The 26,063-nt window shown below is 38.4% G+C and overlaps 1 protein-coding gene across 17 annotated transcripts in view; it reads left to right on the top strand.

Moving 5' to 3' along the window:
- Nucleotides 1-26,063, top strand: part of ADAMTS3 (ADAM metallopeptidase with thrombospondin type 1 motif 3) — a 611,755-nt gene that overhangs the window by 559,216 nt on the left and 26,476 nt on the right. For all 17 annotated transcript variants that reach the window (XM_079921102.1, XM_079921112.1, XM_079921101.1 and 14 more), the window contains 10 exons: nt 13,197-13,280; nt 15,196-15,352; nt 16,100-16,205; nt 16,616-16,759; nt 17,369-17,501; nt 18,965-19,078; nt 21,089-21,234; nt 22,204-22,379; nt 24,225-24,358; nt 25,906-26,029. In XM_079921102.1, the coding sequence (XP_079777228.1) occupies nt 13,197-13,280; nt 15,196-15,352; nt 16,100-16,205; nt 16,616-16,759; nt 17,369-17,501; nt 18,965-19,078; nt 21,089-21,234; nt 22,204-22,379; nt 24,225-24,358; nt 25,906-26,029 (1,318 nt within the window). The remainder of the gene's footprint in view (nt 1-13,196; nt 13,281-15,195; nt 15,353-16,099; nt 16,206-16,615; nt 16,760-17,368; nt 17,502-18,964; nt 19,079-21,088; nt 21,235-22,203; nt 22,380-24,224; nt 24,359-25,905; nt 26,030-26,063) is intronic.

Below are 26,063 nucleotides of genomic sequence, written 5' to 3'. Positions count from 1 at the left end.
TTACTTCACTCTGTATGACAGTCTCTAGGTCCATCCACCTCATTACAAATAAGTCAGTTTCATTCGTTTTTATGGCTGAGTAATATTCCATTGTATATATATGCCACATCTTCTTTATCCATTCATCTGTTGATGGACACTTAGGTTGCTTCCATGTCCTGGATATTGTAAGTAGAGCTGCAATGAACATTTTGGTACATGACTCTTTTTGAATTATGGTTTTCTCAGGGTATATGCCCAGTAGTGGGATTGCTGGGTCGTATGGTAGTTCTATTTTTAGTTTTTTAAGGAACCTCCATACTGTTCTCCATAGTGGCTGTATCAATTTACATTCCCACCAACAGTGCAAGAGGGTTCCCTTTTCTCCACACCCTCTCCAGCATTTATTGCTTGAAGATTTTTTGATGATGGCCATTCTGACCAGTGTGAGATGATATCTCATATTGTAGTTTTGATTTGCATTTCTCTAATGATTAATGATTTTGAGCATTCTTTCATGTGTCTGTTGGCAATCTATATATCTCTTTGGAGAAATGTCTATTTAGGTCTTCTGCTCACTTTTGGATTGGGTTGTTTGTTTTTTTAATGTTGAGCTGCATGTACTGCTTGTAAATTTTGGAGATTAATCCTTTGTCAGTTGCTTCATTTGCAAATATTTTCTCCCATTCTGAGGGTTGTCTTTTTGTCTTGTTTATGGTTTCCTTTGCTGTGCAAAAGTTTTTAAGTTTCATTAGGTCCCATGTTTTTTTTTTTTTCCATTTCTCTAGGAGGTGGGTCAAAAAGGATCTTGCTGTGATTTATGTCATAGAGTGTTCTGCCTAAGTTTTCCTCTAAGAGTTTTATAGTGTCTGGCCTTACATTTAGGACTTTAATCCATTTTGAGTTTATTTTTGTGTATGGTGTTAGGGAGTGTCCTAATTTCATTCTTTTACATGTAGCTGTCCAGTTTTCCCAGCACCACTTATTAAAGAGGCTGTCTTTTCTCCACTGTATATTCTTGCCTCCTTTATCAAAAATAAGGTGACCATATGTGTGTGGGTTTATCTCTGGGCTTCCTGTTCTGTTCCATTGATCTATATTTCTGTTTCTGTGCCGGTGTCATACTGTTTTGATTACTGTAGCTTTCTAGTATAGTGTGAAGTCAGGGAGCGTGATTCCTCCAGCTCCGTTTTTCTTTCTCAAGATTGCTTTGGTTATTCGGGGTCTTTTGTGTTTCCATACAAATTGTGAAATTTTTTGTTCTAGCTCTGTGAAAAATGCCAGTGGTAGTTTGATAGAGATTGCATTGAATCTGTAAATTGCTTTGGGTAGTAGAGTCATTTTCACAATGTTGATTCTTCCAATCCAAGAACATGGTATATCTCTCCATCTATTTGTATCATCTTTAATTTCTTTCACCAGTGTCTTATAATTTTCTGCATACAGGTCTTTTGTCTCCTTAGGTAGGTGTATTCCTAGATATTTTATTCTTTTTGTTGCAATGGTAAATGGGAGTGTTTTCTTAATTTCACATTCATATTTTTCATCATTAGTGTATAGGAATGCTAGAGATTTCTGTGCATTAATTTTGTATCCTGCTACTTTACCAAATTCACTGATTAGCTCTAGTAGGTTTCTGGTAGCATCTTTAGGATTCTCTATGTATAGTATCATGTCATCTGCAAACAGTGATAGGTTCACTTCTTCTTTTCCAATTTGGATTGCTTTTATTTCTTTTTTTTTCTCTGATTGCTGTGGCTAACAATTCCAAAACTATGTTGAATAAGAGTGGTGAGAGTGGGCAAACTTGTCTTGTTCCTGATCTTAGTGGAAATGGTTTCAGTTTTTCAGCATTGAGGATTATATTGGCTGTGGGTTTGTCATATGTGGCCTTTATTATTACTGTGTTACTGTCAATTTCCCCTTTTATGCCTGTTAGTATTTGCCTTATGTATTGAGGTGCTCCTATGTTGGGTGCATAAATATTTACAGTTGTTATATCTTCTTCTGGATCGATCCCTTGATCATTATGTAGTATCCTTCTTTGTCTCTTGTAATACTCTCTGTTTTAAAGTCTATGTTGTCTGATATGAGAATTGCTACTGCAGCTTTCTTTTGATTTCCATTTGCATCGAATATCTTTCTCCATCCCCTCACTTTCAGTCTGTATGTGTCCCTAGGTCTGAAGTGGGTCTCTTGTAGACAGCATATATACGGATGTTGTTTTTGTATCCATTCAGCCAACCTATGTCTTTGTTCGGAGCATTTAATCCATTTACATTTAAGGTAATTATCAATATGTATGTTCCTATTACCATTTTCTTAATTGTTTTGGGTTTATTATTGTAGGTCTTTTTTTTTTTTTTTGAGGTATGTGGGCCTCTCACTGCTGTGGCCTCTCCTGCCTCAGAGCACAGGCTCCGGACGCGCAGGCTCAGCGGCCATGGCTCATGGGCCCAGCCGCTCTGCGGCATGTGGGATATTCCCGGACCGGGGCACAAACCCATGTCCCCTGCATTGGCAGGCGGACTCTCAACCACTGCGCCACCAGGGAAGCCCTATTGTAGGTCTTTTCCTTCTCTTGTGTTTCCTGCCTAGAGAAGTTCCTTTAGCATTTTTTGTAAAGCTGGTTTGGTGGTGCTGAATTCTCGTAGCTTTTGCTATTTGTAAAGCTTTTAATTTCTCCGTCAAATCTGAATGAGATCCTTGCTGGGTAGGGTAATCTTGGTTGCACGTTTTTCCCTTTCATCACTTTAAATATGTCCTGCCACTCCCTTCTGGCTTGCAGAGTTTCTGCTAAAAGATCAGCTGTTAACCTTATGGGGATTCCCTTATGTGTTACTTGTTGTTTTTCCCTTGCTGCTTTTAATATTTGTTCTTTGTATATAATTTTTGATAGTTTGATTAATGTGTCTTGGCGTGTTTCTCCTTGGATTTATCCTGTATGGGAGACTCTGTGCTTCCTGGACTTGATTAACTATTTCTTTTCCCATATTTGGGAAATTTTCAACTATAATCTCTTCAAATATTTTCTCAGTCCCTTTCTTTTCCTCTTTTTCTTCTGGGACCCCTATAATTCGAATGTTGGTGTGTTTAATGTTGTCCCAGAGGTCTCTAAGACTGTCGTCAATTCTTTTCATCCTTTTTTCTTTATTTTGCTCTGCAGTAGTTATTTCCACTATTTTATCTTCCAGATCATTTATCTGTTATTCTGCCTCAGTTATTCTGCTATTGATCCCTTCTAGAGAATTTTTAACTTCATTTATTATGTTGTTCATCACTGTTTGTTTACTCTTTATTTCTTCTAGGTCCTTGTTAAACGTTTCTTGTATTTTTTCCATTCTATTTCCAAGACTTTGGATTATCTTTACTATCATTATTCTGAATTCTTTTTCAGGTAGACTGCCTATTTCCTCTTCATTTGTTACATCTGGTGGGTTTTTACCTTGCTCCTTCATCTGCTGTGTGTTTCTCTATCTTCTCATTTTGCTTAACTTCTGTGTTTGGGGTCTCCTTTTTGCAGGCTGCAGGTTCGTAGTTCCTCTTGTTTTTGGTGTCTGGCCCCAGTGGCTATTGGTTCAGTAGGTTGTGTAGGCTTCTTGGTGGAGGGGACTAGTACCTGTGTTCTGGTGGATGAGGCTGGATCTTGTCTTTCTGGTGGGCAGGTCCATGTCTGGTGGTGTGTTTTGGGGTGTCTGTGGCCTTATTATGATTTTAGGCAACCTCTGGTAATGGGTGGTGTTGTGTTCCTGTCTTGCTAGTTGTTTGGCATAGGATGTCCAGCACTGTAGCTTGCTGGTCCTTGAATGGAGCCGGGTCTTGGCGTTGAGATGGAGATCTCTGGGAGATTTTCGCTGTTTGATATTATGTGGAGCTGGGTGGTCTCTTGTGGACCAGTGTCCTGAACTTGGCTCTCCCACCTCAGTGGTACAGCCCTGATGCCTCGCTGTAGCAGCAAGAACCTATCCTCCACATGGCTCAGAACAAAAGGGAGGAAAGAAAGAAAGGAAGAAAGGAAGGAAGGAAGAAGGAAGGAAGAAGGAAGGAAGGAAGGAAGGAAGTTATTAAAATATAAAATAATTACTAAGAAAAAAATTTTTTTAGTAAAAAAAAAATGGACAGACAGAACCCTAGGACAAATGGTAAAAGGTAAGCTATACAGGCAAAATCACACACAGAATCATACACATACACACTCACAAAAAGAGAACGAGGAAAAAAAAAAAAATATATATATATATATATATATATATATATCATTGCTCCCAAAGTCCACCTCCTCTATTTGGGATGATTCGTTGTCTATTCAGGTATTCCACAGATGCAGGGTACATCATGTTGATTGTGGAGATTTAATCCGCTGCTCCTGAGGCTGTTGGGAGAGATTTCCCTTTCTCTTCTTTGTTCGCACAGCTCCTGGGGTTCAGTTTTGGATTTGGACCCGCCTCTGCGTGTAGGTCGCCTGAGGGTGTCTGTACTTCGCTCAGACAGGATGGGGTTAAAGGAGCCGTTGATTCGGGGGCTCTGGCTCACTCAGGCCGGGGGGGAGGGAGGGGTTCGGATGCGGGGCGAGCCTGCGGAGGCAGAGGCCGGCGTGACATTGTACCAGCCTGAGGCGCGCCGTGCGTTCTCCCGGTGAAGTTGTCCCTGGATCACGGGACCCTGGCAGTGGCGGGCTGCACAGGCTCCCGGGAGAGAAGGTATGGATAGTGACCTGTGCTCGCACACAGGCTTCCTGGTGGCGGCAGCAGCAGCCTTAGCGTCCCATGCCCGTCTGTGGGGTCCAAGCTGATAGCTGCGGCTCGCGCCCTTCTCTGGAGCTCCTTTAAGTGGCGCTCTTAATCCCCTCTCCTCGCACACCGGGATACAATGACGCAAGAAAAAGTCTGTTGCCTCTTCAGCAGCTCCAGACTTTTCCCGGACTCCCTCCCGGCTAGCCGTGGCGCACTAACCCCCTGCAGGCTGTTGTCCACGCTGCCAACCCCACTCCTCTCCCAGTGCTCCGACCGAAGCTCGAGCCTCAGCTCCCAGCCCCGCCCACCCCGGCAGGTGAGCTGATAAGCCTCTCGGGCTGGTGAGTGACAGTTGGCACGGATCCTCTGTGTGGGAATCTCTCTGCTTTGCCCTCTGCACCCCTCTTGCTGCGCTCTCTTTCGCAGCTCTGAAGCTTCCCCCCTCCGCCACCTGCAGTCTCCGCCCGCGAAGGGGCTTCCTAGTGTGTGGAAACCTTTCCTCTTTCACAGCTCCCTCCCGCTGGTGCAGGTCCTGTCCCTGTCCTTTTGTCTCTGCTTTGTTTTTTTCTTTTGCCCTACCCAGGTACGTGGGGAGTTTCTTGCCTTTTGGGAGGTCTGTCTTCTGCCAGTGTTCAGTAGGTGTTCTGTAGGAGTTGTTCCACATGTAGATGTATTTCTTATGTATTTGCGGGGACGAAGGTGATCTCTTCACCTTACTCTTCCGCCATCTTGAGGCTCTCCAGTCCCTTTGATTTTAACTGAAAAATCAATAAAAACTTTTTTCCCCTGGTTTATTCCAACCTTTATTTTTCCGAGGGTCCTAAAACACAGAAAAACTTTTTAGCTTACTAAGAGAATCGTCTTTCTCATTCTTGAAGAAAGAAGTCAGTTCTACCTGAGCTTTTGGTATGTTTCCACTGTTCCAAAGGCTGGAAGAGTTTGTAAGATCTTATAGCTGAATTGCCTCTTGCTCCTCCCAAAGCTCCTTTGATGTTTAAGGGAAGTAAAAGCAAAATTAACATAAAAGGAGAGACTCACGCTTCGGGAAAACAACCATCTGACCCTGATAATCTGGAGAACTACCTAAATGGGCCCAAATTACCCAAATGAAAACATTTGCAAAAGTTTTAAGAGGTTGTCGTAGCAGTCCAACTGAGTAGGGCACATACTGAGCTGCCGGATGTGGAGGTGGAAGGAAGAGACAAGCGTGAGGGATGCCCACAGGACTTGGTGACAGATTGACTACTTGAAGAAGAAGAAGGAATCAAGATGGTTTCATCTTTAAGTGTGATAGAATATTGAGAGAAGAACAGGTTTTCTGGAGAGAGTGAGTATACTTTGTGATATATAGGTATACTTCCAAATAGATAGATCTGTTACTAGAGTTGAACAGATGGCTGTGAAGCATGAGGGAGGTGAATCAGTATGAGATATGTGGAATTCATCAGGCTATAGATACTGGTTGAAGAAACAGCAGTGGATGAAATAGTGCTGTGAAAGTATGCGAGAAGAGGATTGAAAACAAAACATTGAGACGGTGACGTGTGTGGGGTAGGCAGCAAAAAAGGAGCTAATATTGCTAAAGAAATTGAATAGTATCGTTGATGAACATAGTTGTAAACAGTACTAAATGCTACAAAATATTGTAGGTGACTTATTTTTTCATGATGAAGGAAAATTGAGAATGTTAGTAAAAGAGGAAAAGGAACCCCAAGAAGGGGAGCGATTGAATATGGGAAATGGAGTCGATTTTTTGGAGCATATGTCTTTAAGGAAGTGAGAAAGAGCCTAAAAAAAAAGAGAGTTAGCACATCCTCTCTGACAGAACGAAAAAGACAGGCAAGGTGGTTGTGAACAGGAATAGGCACTGGCATCACACAGACTTATTGGAATTTTGGCTGTGCTAATCATTTGGGGGAAAAACTGTATAACTTCTCTGGGTCTCAGTCTCTTTTTAAAATGATGAAGATGTCTCCTTTGTAGGGTCTGAGCTTTCATGATAATAGAGGTTGAGCTTTTGTACCAGCTCTTCCCTTTGCCTGGATCGCTTGTTCCCCAGAGACACACATGCCCATTTCCTTCTTGTCCACATGTGTCTCCTGGCTGTGACCCACCCCCAACCCCCAGTCTCAGGTAGCTTCTTCCTCTCCCTCTCATCCTCTATCTCATCACTCAAACTTATTTTTTTCATAGCACCCATTCCCATCAGAAATGACCTTATCTGCATGTCTTTGTGTGTTTATTTATTTTTTCCGTGCTTAGAGTTTATTTTACCTATTAGAATATATTCATGATAAGAACAGAGATTCAGACTCATTTACTATTCAGTTCCCCACCTCTAGGAGCATTAGGCACAATTCAGTTCAGTAAATATTAGATAAGGCTATTCATAAAGAGTAGTTATTAGGGGAAGGATAAATTAGGAGTTTGAAATTAACACACTATTATATATAAAATAGATAACCAACAAGGAGCTACTATATAGCACAGAGAACTATATTCAATATCGTGTAATAACCCATAAGGGAAAAGAATCTGAAGAAAGAGTATAACTGAGTCACTTTGCTGTACACCTGAAACTAACAAAACATTGTAAATCAAGTATATTTCAATTTTTTAAAAGTTTTTATTATTAGTCTGAAATTGGAGGTGAGGGAAGAGGAGTTGACAGGTTAGGAGACAACTATCTCCTCTGAGTAAAAAGAACGTAGAGGATAGGACTGCAGATCCAAGCAGGTATGTGTTTGGAAATTTTAGTTCTACAAGGGATGGTTGTGGATAGAGTTATATAGTTTCCAAGTCCATTACAGGATTCTTTTATGTCCAGCCAAAATCACCCAGGCTATCTTGTCATTACTTCTTTGCCTTTAGTTAACCAAAATCTCTTTAAAAAAATTATACATGCATACCATTTATTTGCTTCTGTGTGAATAATATTACTAATGATGGCTAACAATTTTCATTTTTATATTTGAAAGGCCCAGGCACCATTAACCACTGTACATATATGAGCTCATTTATTCCTCTCAGCAATCCTATAAGGACAGTAGTATAATTATCCCATTTTGCAGATGAGAAAACTGAGGCACAGAGACAAATAATATGCCCAAGGTCACATAGCTAAGAGCAGACCCAAGCAGTTTGGCTGTGAAGCCCATGCCCTTAACCACTGATCTATACTGCCTCTCAAGACCTCACCCACCCATCTGAAAGAAAAATTAATGTTGCTTTGCTGAAGCCAGACAAAGCTGTTTATCAACTAGTCAGACAAAGCAGGTCAGATTGTCCTGCCAGGGAAATGTCCTAGGAAAAATTGTCCTGTCAGGCAACAAACCTGGAAGGAATTTTCCTTTCAAGGAAAGGAATACTTGATCAATCAAATCAAGTATTCCTAAAATCATTACCTTTTCTCCCCCCCTCACTTTGGCAACCCCTTGCAATTTAAGGTCATCTGAAAATTAAATTAATGTTCTGTTTACTCCTTTTTTCAGGTAATTTAATAAATACTCTGGGCTCAACCCTGAACACCTCATAGAAAATTTACCCATGCTCCACAGATTGGCCGACATGGTGAAAGGATATTCAGTTTTGCATAGATAAACTTTGATTTGCATTATATAGTGTCTAATATATGAATTCTTAGAATGTTTATGATTAACGCTTTGCTTACAACCCAAAACACTGGTTATAAATTTCAGCCCTATCTTTTCTTATTCGGTTTTTCCAGTGATCTGCTCTAGCTCCTCTTTATTTTTTCCCAGTGTGTTTTTAGATTATTATTGACCATCAAGAAATCCTTATTTGGAGTAAGTAGAGTCTAATTCCTCATTTTCTTAAAATTTACACGAAGGAAAATTATGAAAAGGAAGTGAGGTTTTTAAGTTATCTTTATCAGTATGCTTCCACATCAGTTTCTTAAACTCAGGGGTAATGAATCACTCTTGATTATTCTAAAATTAGATCTGTTTTGCATAGTGACAGTGCTGTGGTCTGCAGGTGTGTGGAAGTGTAGCAAGTTGGTAAAAACTACTGACTGTGGAGCCAGACTGCCTAGGTGTTAATCCTTTGCTCTGTGTGCTACCTGTGTGACCTTGGGCAAGGTACTTAACTTCTCTGAGCCCCAATTTCATTAGATGTAAAATGGAGATAATAATATCTTTAATGTTGTCGCAAGGATTACTTGAATTAATATAGGTAAAGTATTTAGAACAGTGTCTGGAACCTGGAAAGATCTATGTAATGCTGTTTTCTTTGTTCTTGATTCTGCTGTAACTTAGGAAAAAGTTGCTTTCCTTGTTACTAAGTGTTGTAAAAATGCTTTCTTAACAAATATTATTTTCATTCATCTTGACAGATTCAAAAGATTAATTCAGTATGATATGCTTTTAGTTCTTTCTGTATATCATTTATTGATTGTTAAAATTCATGATTAATTTAGAGCCAGATCATAAGCTGCTTTATGCCTCTTATGTAATGCCTTGATCAGATGACACTGAAAAACAATCTAAATAAAGATGTCTTCAATATTTTTCTTTGCTTTTAAGAGTCCAGTGACTCAGTGTTTCCCTTGGGTAGAATATTTTTAAATTCCTATTTAATTTTAAAGAAGTTATTTTATTTATGTGTAAATATCCAAAAAGGCAGACATACCAACTGGTAGGTAAGTACATTCAGGTGTGTAAAGCAGCTGCTCCTTCACCCTTCTCTAAAATGTGCATACTGCCATCTGCTGGAAAGAACTTTTGTACGGCATTTGGAGAGTATTTTTGAAAAAAATTGTTGAACAATTTTTCCCATAAATTTTTTTGATAATTTAAACTATATCTTTAATTCTATTGAGAGTAAGTAAATTTACAGTATAAGAGTTTTTGAATCCTTTTCAATGAAAACCAAGATTGGGGCAGTTGTGTTTTTTTGTTTGCCTAATTTTTTGTTTGTTTTTTCAGATAGATTGGAAAATACATTGACAAACCTTTAAAACTTTTTATATAGATAGGTAGAAGTGTTCTAATGTGTTTTGTATTTTTCTGAGGACAGTTGTGTGGCATTTTGTTTGATTTGAATAGCAGCAGTGTGAAGCAGGCAGAGCAAGTACGATTATAATTTGCCGGTGAGAAAACAGAGGCTCAGAGAGGTTAAGTGACCAACCCAAGGTCACTCAGTTTATCGGTGGAATAGTTGGGACCAGAATCCAGGTCTTTGAATATATTTAATCCTGAGGTGCTGATTATTTCTCCAACTCTCATCATATCCTGCGTGTCTCAGAGCATAAAAACATTGCATCCTGTTATCAATAAGGTCCAGCAAGATGACAAGCAGCCAATTTTATTATGTACATTTTAAAAGTGAATAATGTACAGGAAGCAACTTTTTTAAACCTTGAAAAGCAAAATAATAAATGATATCCCGTGCCTTGCACAATACAGACACCTATTTGTTGATTTACCACAGCAGACGAATATTTTCTCCTACATATAAATATTATTGCCTTCTGGTTGATTATTTCCACCCCCAGTAATTTAGTTGTACTCTGAGACAGTTTCGCAAATAGGTGCCAGCTCAGAACATTCCATAACTGATTTTGGTTTCTCCTGGAGTGCTCTGTTATCTAAGTAGCCTGGCGTAGTAGGGATTTTTGTTAAACAATACTTTTCTTTTGGTGAATGGTAAATTTGACTTTTTAAAAAGTGTCTTTTTATTTCATCATTTTCTAACGTAATATTGCCATTGAGAGCATGAATTTTGTGCATGATACTTTCTTGGCACTGTACTGATTTTAAAATTTACCAAATAAAAATGAATGTACCAATTTGGGGTGATTATATGTACATTATACTAGCTCAGATATCACAAGCTACTTATTATGATTGCCAGCTCTCATTTTATGATTCTAATAGTTGTCTCCCACAACATTTAAAAGTGTTGCTGTCACTGTAAGGGCCTTCCTTCCCTCCGTCACCTCTCCTCAAGAAATTAATTCACTTCTTTTTATCTATTTTTCTTTAGTTTAAAATTTTATTGTTCCCCTATTTTCTGCCCTTACTAACATTGATTTGAACTTTTTTTAATATTAAATGCACTTACGTTTCAGTTACATTACGTGCATGTTAAAAATTTGTGTGTGAAGCCATGTTGCTAATTCAGAACAGCTGCCTTATGAGAAGTCTCTTGGAATGTCCATGAGTCTCTCTGGATGATTGTATTAGTGACAGACCCAGCTTTGGACTTTTACTTGTATTGGGACTATGATGCTAGAAATTTCTTATCAGATAATTAATCCAAAAGAAGAGGGGGATTAAATCTTCAATTAGGCAGTATGAGGCATGGAGTAAGATAAGAGAATCTGTCCGTGGCCAAAAGGATCATAAGAAATCATAGCTTTTTGGCCAGCATTCAATTTTCCTTATAATGACCTGAAATCTTCCCCTGTAATAGTGTGAACCTATGGTTTTTAGTTTTATTTGCTGTAGATATGCAGAATAAATTGAACCCCTTTTCCACATGGTGGCTATTAAGTTTTATTTTCTACTTCCCACACTCTAATGTGCTCTAACGTCCTTCTGTCCTTCTCATAAAATTTTTGAGCCATTGTGTGCATGAATTAAATCTTTTAATTCTTACCCCAACTCCATGAGGTAGTATTCTTATTATGTGCATTTGATTGAGGTTCAGAAAGGTGAAGACCACACAGGCAGTGAAGGTCTTGAACCAAGACATCAGCTGAGACTACTAGTGGCTTGTGTCAGGCTTTAGCCACTGTATCCTCCCACCATTTTTTATGTGACACATTTTCTAGGCTCCTTGCTCTTTGCTTAGAGAGGAGTCTGGATACATTCCTGTTTGTATACATCTCGTTTGTAAGACAGAACAGGCAAAATGAACTCAATACTTCAGGTGTACAGTGGCCTATAGCGGGACAGCTTGGGCATGAGCTACCAGCCTGCACACCTGTGCAATGCAAGAGAGAATTGCAGATTTTTTTTCACCCCTTAGCTTATCTTGAATAGGTATTAAATTGGGTCTCACCATTATATGGGTGTGTGTGAGTTTGTAAATGTATAAATGTATAAATAAATGTATTTTTCCACTTTAAAAGGAGCCTAAGTCTTTTCTTGTTAAACTACACTTTGTCATCTTTAGTACATACTAGCTTCCCTAGATCTTTTACCTCCATCTTAGCTGTGCTTCCCTTTTTAGTTCCATCTAAAAATTCAGTACGTATATGTTTAATCTACATTTAAGACCTTGATATTTTAAGGTGTTCTGTGTAGTCCCATTAGATTCCTGAAACATTTCATTTGAGATTTCTTGGCCTGTTTCTTGGTCAGTGTGGCAAGAAATTCATGAATTTCTTTTCTTAGAGCATTCTGTTGTCCTTGAGTTGTATTTCTTTTTAAGGTCTGTCTTTCCTCTGTAGGCTTTAAATTTGCTGTGCCTTCTGTCCAAACCTCCTGGATCTTAAGTTGACCAACTCTCTTTTAGTTATTGTCACAAATGTCCCTGTTCCTGAAAACAGCTAAGAACTTTGAAATGTAGCCAGCTAGCTCCACCTTTCCCATTTCTGCTAGCATTTGCCAACTTACTAAGCAGTCTTTATTCACACCAATTTTGCACTAGTATAACCAGAAGATATGTCTACTTTAGACTGCCAATAATTTACTGAGTGTTTTTGCATGTTAGCTAATCTCTACGGTCTTCATCTTCCTCATCTATGTAAATCTGTGTTGGACTATGGCCTCTGAGGTTGCTTAAGTTCTAATATCTGTGATTTTAAAGTATACCAAATTACCTGTAGAAATTTTAATTCAACATTTAAAATTAAATAAAAAGCAGTGACTCAACTTTGCCTTTCTGAGCTATACCCAGGACTGGTATTATATGTACTTGTACAGTCATCTTAGTAATGCAGATATGGAAGGATTTCTTTACTGTAGGACTTCTAAATAATCGTTGCCTCAGCTGCCCCACTCCTGGGGTGGAGGCATTGGGAGGGCCACCCAGTTACTGGCCCACAGATGGACCACCACAGCTCCTGCACACGGGCTTCCCCAACCAGATGTAGCACCCCTGATGGCAACAGGGGCACCTGGAGGACATGCTTGCTCTTTTCCTCCACATGGTTGCAGCCACTCACAGCTGGCAGATGCTTCACCAGAGTCACCGTCTTGTGATGAATGTTATGTGTGGATCATAGCACACATGGACTTTTAACACTACAGTAGTTTAATGAAGCCCTTTTAAAGCATATTCTCTATGTTCATGGTACTGTGGGGTTTACAAAATAAATAATTCACATAGCCAAGAATTATTCCACAGTTAAAAGTAAATGATTTCATTTCAGACATCAGTTTAAACTAAACTAAAAAAAAAAAAGGGACTTGACTTCTATATTTGGGATTACACAACCATTACATACCCTAAATGTGCATCTCATGAAATCCTTTGTGTTGCCTTTCTTCAGGTAATTATCTACTTTGCTTCTAGGTGAATGAAATTTACCACGATGAGTCCCTGGGAGTGCATATAAATGTGGTTCTGGTGCGCATGATAATGCTGGGCTATGCAAAGGTAAAATGTCTTACTATATGTCAACTGTGAACAGCAAGGACTGGATTAGCAAACAGATTAGATTGCTGAAGCCATAACTAACGTTCAACGTAGACATGTCTCACGTAGACCCTCTGAACTGAGAGGAGAAAACTGCCCCAATGAATGGAGATCTCTAAATTTGAGTAGATAATGAATGATTTTTGTGCTGGTACTATTTGCTGTGTTTACCTCTATTTTATGGAGTTGGAGATAATTATCCTGATTTTGGCATAACTGTATGAATGAAAATGAATGGATACCATTATAAAAAAAAAGAATTTCCTTAATCTATCATCGTCATCAAAGTTATGGTTCATTTATTATTCCAAAACATCTATACTGAGTGCCTACTATGTGTCAGATGCTTTCTAGGTGCTTCAAATATATCTGTGAAGCAAAATAACAAAGATCCTTACCCTCTCATGATTTCTTGAAAACAATATGTGAAATATGAGTCTTTTCGATTAAGAAAAGTAAAGCACACGGTGAATATTTTTTTTATTTAAAAGGACATTAATCTTTTTGAAAGCAAAATGTTGGGTCAAAATACATACAATAGGCGTTTTTATGTAATGTAACTTTAGCTGGCTTTAAAATGACACTAGATGTGTCCCTGTCCTTGGAAATAATGGAATGGAGGAAGTGGTCTCTCCCTTCGAGGAGAAAACATAGGGGAAGTGACTAACTTGGCAGCTTTCTTGATGTTTAAAATTACATGTCCCCCTTCCCATAATTAATCCTCCTGATTATGGAATACTAATGAAATTATGCATTTAGCAAACAGGAAAAAAAATCCATGTGTTTGCATTTTATTATGTATGAAAACTTATCATTTCTGGTGAGAGGGTGTCATTGATCTTTAGTTTATCCCACAAACCTGACCTACTTTGTGTCTCCAACACAATGCAAGTCAGATCCAGATGGAGATGTTAACAGCCTTCAGTTGGTTATTAAATCATTTGTTAGGAGAAGTATGTGTTCAACTATAATAAACCAAACATTTTTCTTAAGAATGTAAACACTGATAAAAACATTTGCTGAAATGTAACAAAGCTCTCAGCCGGTCGGCCAAGTAGGGACTAATTTTGGGTTCCAAGTTCAATTTCTCATTCCATCAGAACTTCTCGGGGAAGTATGATTCCTGGGTTCTTGAAGGATGGGGCCTTTACCTCTGAACTTTTAACTCCTGACAATAATATGATAGCAGAAGCATTCCAAGGAACGTCAATCCATCTCTTGGAATTGCAGGATATGAGTACACCCCTCTTCATTGCTGCAAGGTTAAAAAAAAGGGTAGGGTTTTTTTTCAGTGTGAGGTTTATATAATTTGACTGTTCCTCAAATCGAAGATTCCACCAGCTTTGCCAGCTCATCGAAGAACTTATATTCTACCCATATGTTGATTAATTTTGGACCCCCCCCCCAAAAAAAAAATTGAAACTGAAGATCTTTCACTTTAACATCTCTGGGAAAAAAAGTTTCACGCCCAAATCTTTCCATGTATCCTCTATTTTTGTTCTTAATATTTATGAAACTAAAAATCTAAGCTAAATCAGGAATTCTTACTAGAATTTTTACCCAGTTGATTAATATTGAGTTGCTTCACAAAAGCAAAACGATCTCAGCGTCACGTATTTCCATTAATGGTGTCAGCCACCTTTCACACAGGTAGTATCGATCATAAAGGTATCCCTCATGGGCATGTAGAATTTCCAAATGAGAGTATTTGGAAATATTTATTTCCAAATAAGTATTTATTTCCAAGTAAGCCCCCGATAATATTATTGTACATTATTTAATTACTGTAATCTCAAATGTTAATTTCAGAGAAAGTTATTAAAGGAAGCCTTTGGGAAAATGCTGTGTATGTCTTTAACATATTGTTTCCTCCTAGTCCATCAGCCTCATAGAAAGGGGAAACCCATCCAGGAGCTTGGAGAACGTGTGTCGCTGGGCTTGCCAACAACAAAAATCTGATCCCAATCATTCTGAACACCATGATCATGCAATTTTCTTAACCAGGCAAGACTTTGGACCTGCTGGAATGCAAGGTATTTCCATTAATATGTAGAAGAAAGACTTAAGGGCATGACTTTTCAAAAGTAATCCTAAATCAGGGAGTCTGTTCAAATGTTCAGATCTCCACCATCACTTTCCTCCATGCATCAGCCAAGCATACACTCTCTTTCTGTTGCTTCCAGTGACTTCTGTGGAATTTGCAATGCTAAATGCCACCTAAATACTATGATAAATTACACTCTCCTTTACAATAATGAGTGTGCATCTGGGGTACAGAGGGGATGCTGTAAAATGTGGTGTGATTTCCACTAACTAATTGGAATGGGAAGGGAGATGCCATGGGAAATGTCTGCTGCCAGAGAGCTTTCTTCCAAAGTCAGCTTACATTTATCTAATACATTCTGATGTAGACTTCGGAAAAAATTAGACTGACCGTTTTCTTTTCAACGTTGGTGGAATTTCTGGCTCCCTTCATCAGTACCGTGATATGAAGGACCATTCACTACAGCAGAAAGACAGAGCTTGGTTGGTGGGCAGAACAGAATGGTAACCCCAGGCAGTTCCTTCCCTTAAGAGAGGAGAAAATGCAGACCCAGTGAATCTTTTTAGAGCCCATTACCTGTGGCTTTCCCAAGAGAATGTGGTGCAATGCTAGCAGAGAAATAATACTGCCTCTGTTTCCTGAAAAGCTTTTTTTTCCCCCTAGGCAAAGGTCCAGTAGTAATTCTTAATGGGTTTTCTCATAAAATGAAAATGAAAGTAATTGTTATTCTCTACAGGATATGCTCCAGTCACAGGCATGTGTCATCCAGTGAGAAGTTGTACCCTGAATCATGAGGATGGTTTTTCATCTGCTTTTGTAGTAGCCCATGAAACTGGCCATGTGTAAGTCACTGCTGACAGCTATAAAGCAAAAAAAAAAAAAAAAAGAAAAAAACAAGGTCTTTTCTGTCTGCTTCTCTCAGTATTGTTCATACTTTGGGTAGAGTGCATGCCAGCATGCAACTCTCATCCCTTGCCAAGTTTGAGGGGCTGAAAACAGTGAAGAGGTCATGCACTGAAACTAAATGAGTGACTCTGGCTTGCAGAGACACTCCTGGGCTTTTCCTAGCTATAGACTAAAAAAGGCATTTGTGTCAGATTGCTCTCAGTTTCACAGTGTCTGACTTCTCCACAAAAGCCACATTAACTTAAAAAACACCTATTTTCCTGTACTTATTTTCAAAACAGAAATTATGCCAAAGCCATGGCCCCTATGATGATTCTTACCAGTAAGGTCTCGCTTTGTGTTCTAGGCTGGGAATGGAGCATGATGGACAAGGCAACAGGTGCGGTGATGAGACTGCCATGGGAAGTGTCATGGCTCCTTTGGTGCAAGCAGCGTTTCATCGTTACCACTGGTCCCGCTGCAGCGGCCAAGAACTGAAAAGATACATTCAGTATGTCTCCTTCTGCGTGTCATGAGAATGTTATAGTAGAAATACAGACGTGAAACTGACTCTTAGGACCTTGATCAGAACCAAACTCCCAGGGAACGAAAACTTTTGTTCATGACAAACATTTTCTTCTGACTCAGCTTTTGGCACAGTTCCACAATGTAATTGCAGTATTTTAAGCCATGAGCCTAGAATTTAAGTGAATTTTTTTACTGTGGTTTCCTTTTAGTAAATTCTTTATGGAATCTTTGACTAATGGTCAAAGTTGATTTGAGGAGGGGATGGTCATGCGAGTACCACCTATACTCTGTAACATAGGGGTCGTCAGGATCTGCCCTGCCACACCATGGGCGGGTTCAGCTAGGGACACGAACAAGGTTGTCATGGTTCTACTGTGTTTCTAAGTATGGTTGGCTTATTTTCCTGGGATGAATAAAGATGAATGGTCTTTTTCTAAATGGGGCTGAAACTAAAAACCTTAAAAGGTATGCTTTTGTAACCTTGCTTTATGATCTGATGAAATTCCCGAGTATGTAACCTAAGAATACTTTTTCATTGGAACGTGATAAAAAAATGAACATTTAACTACATGCAGTATTTTCCTTCCTACAGTTCCTATGACTGTCTCCTTGATGACCCTTTTGAACATGACTGGCCCAAACTCCCAGAACTTCCTGGAATCAATTATTCTATGGATGAGCAATGTCGTTTTGACTTTGGTGTTGGTTATAAAATGTGCACTGCGGTATGTTACAGTCAATTTAGATTTGGCATATTGAAACCTACTTGCTTAGCTCCTGTTTGGTGACATTTACAGACTCACTGGTGCAAGAATATGAACCAACAATTTTGTGTTTGCTATGTCAGTACATGGTAAAGCTAAGTGCTTTAAATATGCTATCTTATTTAATCCTTGTGACAGGCTAGAAGGGAGTTGGTATACTTTTATTTTACAGATGAACAAGCCAAGACTTACAGAGATTAAGCAACTTGCTTAAGTCACACGTCTGGTAAATAGGGCTTTTTATATGTTGGAGAAAGCTTTATTTGTTAAAGCAAGAAAAAAAAGTATTTCATCAAAAGAAGTTGATCTGCTGTTTGAATTCCTCCATATGCAGATATATACAGATATTTGGTTTGTTTGTAAGGTATACACGGTCAGCTCCTAATGACCTGCGATAATGTTCTGACCTGAGAATTCTAAAGCTTTGGCTCACTAGTGTAGAAAATTACAGTTTCTGCATTAGGTAGTAGGAATTAGAACAAAAAACCCAGATCCAAAATGAGTACTAATTAAAAAAAAAAAAGCTATGACCATGAGTCTGTATCTGGATAATTAGTGGTGTAGGCAATGAAGATGTGGGTAAACTGCTGTTTGATATATGTACATATATATTTTTAAATTTATCTAAAGAATGATAAGATATTTACTGTTAGAGAGCGGATGAGGAAACAGTAACACAAATATGTGTGCTTAACATTTGGATATTATAATGTAGTGTTTTAGGAAAATGAAAGACATCCTTAAGAGTGAGAAGACTAAGATTCTGGTCTATCTCTGTTACTGTCTTATTGTATCCATAACTATAGTCTTACCTTATAACCCGTATTTCTCAGCCACAGATTGTTATGAAGATCAAATATATGGAAAGTACTTTATAAACTATATGAATGTATTGTATATTTTGTTATACCTGGAATACATTATCCTACACAGAAAGTTTGACAAATATTTTCTGCTTTTAGTTGGCTGATTATGATGGGCATTTTTATTATTTATTTCTGACTGGTTCATCCATTCAGGGTTAAAAAGAAGCCATTCTGATGGCTTGAGAGCTGCAAAACCACTATAATGTTTTCATATTTAAAATGTTCATAATAATTACTCATTCTTTTAAAAATCCCAATATTGTCTATTTGAAAACCATAAGACAGAACTGGCATAAAGAATAGAAAAGTCAACAGAAGAATCCCAGGCAAATCATTGTTTATCAGTGTTATTTTAGAAAAGTGGAATGAAAGTATTCTTTACTTGGAATTCTTAGACAGTGTTTGTTTGTTTGTTTTCTTAACATGCCACAAGTTTGACTATTAACTTGAAATTAAAATATGCAAAAAACATGACATGAAGAAACTGTGTAGAAGGTGTTATTGGTACAAGTCATTCCATCTCTATGTCGCTGACAGTTTGGTTTTTTTCTCTTCTAGTTCCGAACCTTTGACCCATGTAAACAGCTTTGGTGTAGCCATCCTGATAATCCCTACTTTTGTAAGACTAAAAAAGGACCCCCACTTGATGGGACCGAATGTGCTGCTGGAAAAGTGAGTATGATCTATTTATACAATAAAGATTTAAGATACGTTGCATAATAATCATCTTTAAATAACATGTATCATCATTTTTAAGAAAACCATAGTACATAAAGTTTCATTGTGGGAATGCATGAACACTGTGTACAAGTTTCCTATAGCTGCTATGACAAATTACCCCAGACTTAGTGGCTTAAATTAACAGAAAACTACTCTCTCAGTTCTGGAGGCTGGAAGAACAAAATCAGTTTTCACTGAGGTGAAATCAATGTGTGGGCCAATGATACTCTCTCCAGAGGCGCTAGTGGAGAATCTGTCCTTAGCTCTTCCAGCTTCTGGCGATTGACTGAATTCCTTGACTTGTGGCTGCACCACTCCAGTCTCTGCTTTTGTGGCCACATTGCCCCCTTCTCTTCTGTGTATAAATTTCCCTCTGCCCCTCTCTTATAAGGATACATGTGATGGCATTTAGGGTCCACCTGGATAATCCAGGATAATCTCCCCATCTAAAAATTCTTACTTAATTACATCTGCAAAAACTCTTTGCCAAATAAGGTAACATTTACAGCTTTTAAGGATTAGGACCTGACATCTTCGAGGCCACTATACAGCGCCCTGCTGATAGAATAGGAAGCGGCAGCTCAGCCGAGTATCTGGGCCCTAATGGGATTTGATTTACTTGCTGGCATCCCATTCCTTGTGAAAGTTGTCCAGAAATAAAGTCATGTGAACTTGTACAGAAGATTTGGCCTTGCTCTTTGGGGAAAGATGCCCAGAAGTTTCAATCTCAAGTTACGTAGTGAGGATCAAATGCTCAGAAACTGGCCCCGTGCCAAGCTACGCTACTCAGGAGGGGAAAGATCACGAAACCCAAAACAAAGGGATGTTAAGAGCTCAAGTTGAAGAGCTTTGACTAGTTTGGAAATAAGATATTGTAGATAGGACCAAAACCTGGCAAAGAAGATTTATATAGCTTTTAGATCTTCTGAAGCCCTTTAAAGCTCTATTTCGAATGTGTATAAACTGTACTTGCTATGAGAATTACAAACATGATAATAATAATAAAATCTCCCATTATTCACGTTTAAACTCTTAGGCACTATGCTAAACTTGTACAGTGTGTTGCTTTGGGAAAATTCGGTATTACAGACTTCTGACTGAAAAAACAAAAGCAACAATGAGTTGATTCATTTTTGCTTTATGAAAAAGGTATTCTGTAAACCAACTCTGAACATCCAACTTCCCTAAATATATTTGTGTTATGTTTCAATTTCCCAGAATTGAGTTTTAAGAAACACTTTCATTGTATGTACGATAAAAAAGTGAGTCAAAATGTTGGAAGGGAAAAGAACTAACACCTTTTGAGCATCTGCTGTGTGCTGGGTACTGTAAGCTCTAGGCCTCTACAGTATCCATGTTTTAGTACTCCCCACTTAGTTTTTCCGGTCAGAGAGTCTTACACTACTCATGGTCCTTTCCGGGTCCCAGTTTTCCTCATCAGAAAGGTAAAGATCATATATCTCTCAGAATCATTGTGAAGGAAAATTTTAACAATTATGTACAAGTGTTTTGAAAGTTATATATGTTTTAGATATGTTATGTTAATTATTTTCTAAATTAAGACATATGGTTTCCTGTCATTATTTTAAAGGGGAGCAGATTGCCCTTAAAAAACTCCAGTAATATAGATAATGAGGGATGAAGGGTAGAATAGCACCTACTGGGCAAGTTGGGTGCTCAGATCATCCTTATTGATTATGACGTTTGATACTCACTGGTAAATGTGTCATTTAAAACCTTGTCTGAGTGAATGTTATTTTTTTAATTTTAATTTTATACTTAAAAATGCAAGTGTAAATTACCCAGTGTACAGGGCACTGCTTTGAGATAATTTTAAGTGTATTTTTGCCTGAAAAAGAAAATAAAAAAGAAATGAAGTTCTTCGCTTGGTGATTCTTGTATAACAACTTCAGCTTTAGCATACGCACGATTTTCATGATTGCTTTGTGTCGTTTCCCTAAGTGGTGCTATAAGGGTCATTGCATGTGGAAGAATGCTAATCAGCAAAAACAAGATGGCAACTGGGGATCATGGACCAAATTTGGCTCCTGTTCCCGGACCTGTGGAACTGGTGTTCGCTTTAGAACACGCCAGTGCAATAATCCAATGTGAGTATAACTCCTGTCATTCTGGTTATTGGGATAGACCAGAAAATGCTTCAATATCATGTCGCTAATGCTCTGTTTCTTGAAGTACATGTAAAACACAGAACGTGAAAACTAACGGTTTAAGTTTCTATTTTGGGTAAATCCCCATTTATCAATCTTGTGAAGAGTAGTCCATGGTTAAGATTAGAGATTGTTAAAGAAATTGCTGTTTGGGAGGATAAGGAGCTGAGCGGGGAAAGCAGATGGCTGTGCTCTTAGGACCTGGGCACCAAGGCTGTGAGACCCACTGGAGGAAGGTCAGGCCTGCCGGCAGGAGCAACACCAACCAGAGGCTCCCTCACTTCCGAGTTAGGAGAAGAATGCTTCAGAGCTGGTGACGGGAAGATGGTGAAAGAAGGCCAACGAACTGTTGGGGGAAAAGTTATCCTTACAGTAGTTAGAACAGCGAGGGTTCACCATGAGCCACACTCTGTTCTAAGTGTTTTCAACATGCTAACTCATTTAATCCTCACAGTGTTTCTCTAAGGAAGATTGGATTATTATTTTCATTTTACATATTAGGAAACAGAGGCATAGAGCTGTGATCAGTGTTTCTTTGGGTTGCTTCTACATGTTTTATACATGATATAAAATATAATTTTCCTGAGACCATATACCTGTTTTTTGTTTCTTTATATACTTTTGCTGTGCATTTAAAATACACTGCTTTAATATTTTAAAGCAGTGTATTGAAAAATACACTGCTTTAAAATATACTGATGTAAGTTGAGTTTGGGAATTCCCGCCACCAAACCTCAGCAGGGAGAGGATAGTGCTTTTGGAAAGGGATTGAAAGTAGGAAGTATGAGTTCATTCACTTTGTGCTGGCAGCTCAGAAGCCTTGGCTTTCTGTCCTCCAGCACTGTGTCTGCAAGTTTCAACTGCTGGACCAGAGCCAAAAGGCCTTTTTAAATGTTGTCTTTTCTTTAGGCCCATCAATGGTGGTCAGGATTGTCCTGGTGTTAATTTTGAGTACCAGCTTTGTAATACAGAAGAATGCCAAAAACACTTTGAGGACTTCAGAGCCCAGCAGTGCCAGCAGCGTAACTCCCACTTTGAATACCAGAATACCAAACACCACTGGTTGCCATATGAACACCCCGACTGTGAGTAAGATGCCCTCGCTTTTCCTGCTGTGTCGACGGTTACTTAGAGCTTAAGCTTTGTCAACACGCAATCCCTTGGACTCTTGATCTCTACTTGGTGACTTAGAAAACTTGGTGCTTATAGGGGTAGGTCCTCCCGGGTTTCCAAGAATAAGGCTAACACACGCCTTTCTCTAGAGAGGTGAGAATTATGGCATAGCTCCTGGGAAGCAGCATTGCCACCATCACTACTGGAAAGACAAGTAGAAAGCAACGCCTGGGAGAGATGTTGAGTCTCCTCATGCAACTGAAATCCCTCTACTAGGAAATGCTTCTGGAATATTGTGATCCTTCCTTTCTGAATAACTAGAGAAAAATATAGTTATTTTACAACCAAGTCAGGAATAAGACAAAGACCATTATTTAATAACAAAAGGCACTTCATAACCTTTTACTTTTGTACTGTACACTGGTTATCAAGAAATACACTTGGAAATTCCCTTGTCATGTTTCACTTCTTACCCCTGAATTTTCGGTTAAATCTGTTCAAATGGGAACTTCTTGACAAATTTCTTAGTTGAGTGAATAAAAAGTAGTTACGGAATTATTGTGTGATATAATACACTGCTGAGTTCAGTTTAAAAGCTGTTTTAAAGGAAAGATGCATATGTGTAGGAATTCAAAATTGCAATGCATTATTTTGATTTATTTTGGGAAAGTGAGTCACATAACTTAGATTTAATTAATGAGATCCTGCAAGAAGCAAAAACTATACTAGGCCTTTGAGTCAAACAAAAGAGAAACCCTAAGACGGAGAAGACATGAGAAGTGAGTAGACATGAGACTATTATAGGGCTGAGGAGAAAAGTGGCAGAATCTAATTCCAATGGGATGAGTGGGAATACAGAAATGAGGATGGGCAGAGGATGCACATCTTGGTATTTGGTATATAACGCAGGGTTTTTTTCACCAAGTTGTCATTCTGTGTTTGGAAAACAAAATTGGGGGGAAAATGAAATCAAAGAGTAAGTCAGTGCTTGGCATATAATAGGAATGTAATAAATTTTGGAAAGACTCACACTACCATGGTGAAACTTTTAGTATTAAACATATATATAGTATTAAACATATATTCATTTGCAGAACAGACAGTAGTTGGACTTTTATATTACTAATGCTTACAATACTTCAACTTCTGGTCATCTTATACAAGTTCATTAGACCACTGATCGTTGTTGCAATAGAGTTCTGAAAGTTTAATTTTGAGATGTGAATGAGAAATGGGGTCATGGCATAGATGAAGACAGGCAATGAAACTATAAAATTGGTAAGCTTGGTCTATGAGAACCTATATGAGCAAAGAATCTGAAAAAGAATAGATATATGTATATGTATAACTGAATCACTTTGCTGTACACCTAAAACTAACACACTGTAAAACAACTATACTCCAATAAAATTAATTAAAAAAAAAAAAGAGAAACCCTTTCAGTGCTCTAAGTGTCACTAAAACTAAATTGATGCTGAATGAAATTTATTGAACATCTGTGGTTAAATCTAGGGTAGCCAGCCATACGACCTGCGTTGCCTGGGACAGTCCCAGTTTATACCTATTGTCCCTGTGTATATTATTAATAGAGCCCCTTTTCACTGTCAAAATTATCCCAGTTTAGATGTCAAAGCGTAGGGTCACCCTGGTTTAAACAAATATGCCAAGTATGCATACTTTTCCCCTACTCTTTATTTATTTATACAATTTGTTTTCAGGAAACCACATTGAAACTGTATATTTTACAAACAAAATAAACTATACTGTTCAAATACCATTTTACATAAATAGTCGACTTAATCCTCCATCTTATGCAGCCAAGAAAAGATGCCACCTCTACTGTCAATCCAAAGAGACTGGAGATGTTGCTTATATGAAACAGCTGGTGCATGACGGAACGCGCTGCTCTTACAAAGACCCATACAGCATATGTGTGCGCGGAGAGTGTGTGGTGAGTTCAGATTGCTTCCCCCAAAGCTTCGTACAGTAGTGTGCAATTCTACTTTTCCTTTCATTCATCTGCATATTTTTAAAAATATTTTAACTCTTATCTGAGATCACATTACAATGAAGATCTATGAATAGTTCAGTAGCTAAGCTAAATTGGGAAGAAATTGCAATTAATCAAATCAAACTTTGGTCACTGGCAAAATCAAGATTTAATTAGTTTTCCTAATTTCCAGCCAAATGCATTTTTGGCGGCTTCCTCTGATACCTCAAGGCTGGGAATACAACTTGGGAACCATGCCTTGGCTTTGAGTATATTATAGTAGCCATCCACTAATACAATACCAAGTCTTTTTAAAAAATTCAATGCTAAATGTGTTTTATCGTTTGTTTAAAAGATGATGACTTCTCTTTCTCCCTGTCTCACCTTCCAATTAATTCTAAGTTTAAACACTGAGTTCCACATCAGAACAAAAGTACTAGTGAAGATGCAAAAACTGTCTTTTGCCCATTTAATCTTTTCTTTAATGCAGTTTACTTTCTGTTCATGTTCACAGGTTAAAGCGATAAGAAATTATCCTTATTAACCGAACACATTGCTCCTGTTTGATTCGTTTTCACTTCAGCATAACTAAAGTGTTATATAAAAGAATCTCAAATTCGCAGATGCCTCATAGCTGAACAAAAATTTCCTTAAAGTAGAATCTGTGTTTTGTCCATCTTTCACCTCCCACAGTATCTGGTGCATTAAATGTATATGTTGTCGGTATTTTCTCTGCTCACTCTCATCCCAAACTTACGAGTGCAGTATCATTATCATTATCCAACACTGATTTATATTAAGGACCTACCCCAGTTCAGAAAACTTTTCAGTATTTCCCTGTTAAATTAATGTGAAAATATAAACTCTTCCTGATATTCAACGCCTTCCACAGCCTGTGATTTGCAGATCTTTCACTATTCTTCACCACCATACAACGCTAACTTTCCATTAGTTTAGGTATGGTTCACATATTATTATCTGAACCCACTTTTGATGACTTCTGTGGCTCTGTTTTAATCCCTTTTTATTCTTGAATTGCCTTTCCACACCGTCTGTTCCTTCAGGGCACTATGAAAATCTCCACTACATCTGTGATGTTTTGTCTCACATCCCTTACCAACTTGTAAAGTCTGTACTAATAGACAACTCACTATTTTAGTATTCATCTTTATAAATATGAAGGCAACAAGGGAGAAACGCCTCTTAATTCTGTCTCCTCAGCATCAGCTACAACTTCTGCGTTCCACAAATGTTTGATGATTGCCTATGTATGACGGGGGAAACACTTCATTAGACCGAGGGAAATTTATACTTTACTGCCCAGAGTACAAGTCATTTTATTTCATAGTAGTTCTTTAAAAGACTGAGGGATTAAAAATCAGAGCTAGAGAGGAATGTTGGTTCCTGTCTCTGGGCCGATGATGAAGCAAATGGTGTATCATTCTACAGGATGCTGACCTTTACTTGGCACGTTAAACTTAGCTACATTTAATATCTTCTCTCCCCAGAAAGTGGGCTGTGATAAAGAAATCGGTTCTAACAAGGTTGAGGATAAGTGTGGGGTCTGTGGAGGAGATAATTCCCATTGTCGAACCGTAAAGGGGACGTTTACCAGAACACCCAGGAAGCTTGGTAAGATGAGGTCTCTCGTGAATTCAGTATCCTT

Source organism: Stenella coeruleoalba, assembly GCF_951394435.1.
Source record: "Stenella coeruleoalba genome assembly, chromosome: 4".
Classification (NCBI taxonomy): domain Eukaryota; kingdom Metazoa; phylum Chordata; class Mammalia; order Artiodactyla; family Delphinidae; genus Stenella; species Stenella coeruleoalba.
This window is presented reverse-complemented; position numbering and strand designations above follow the sequence as displayed.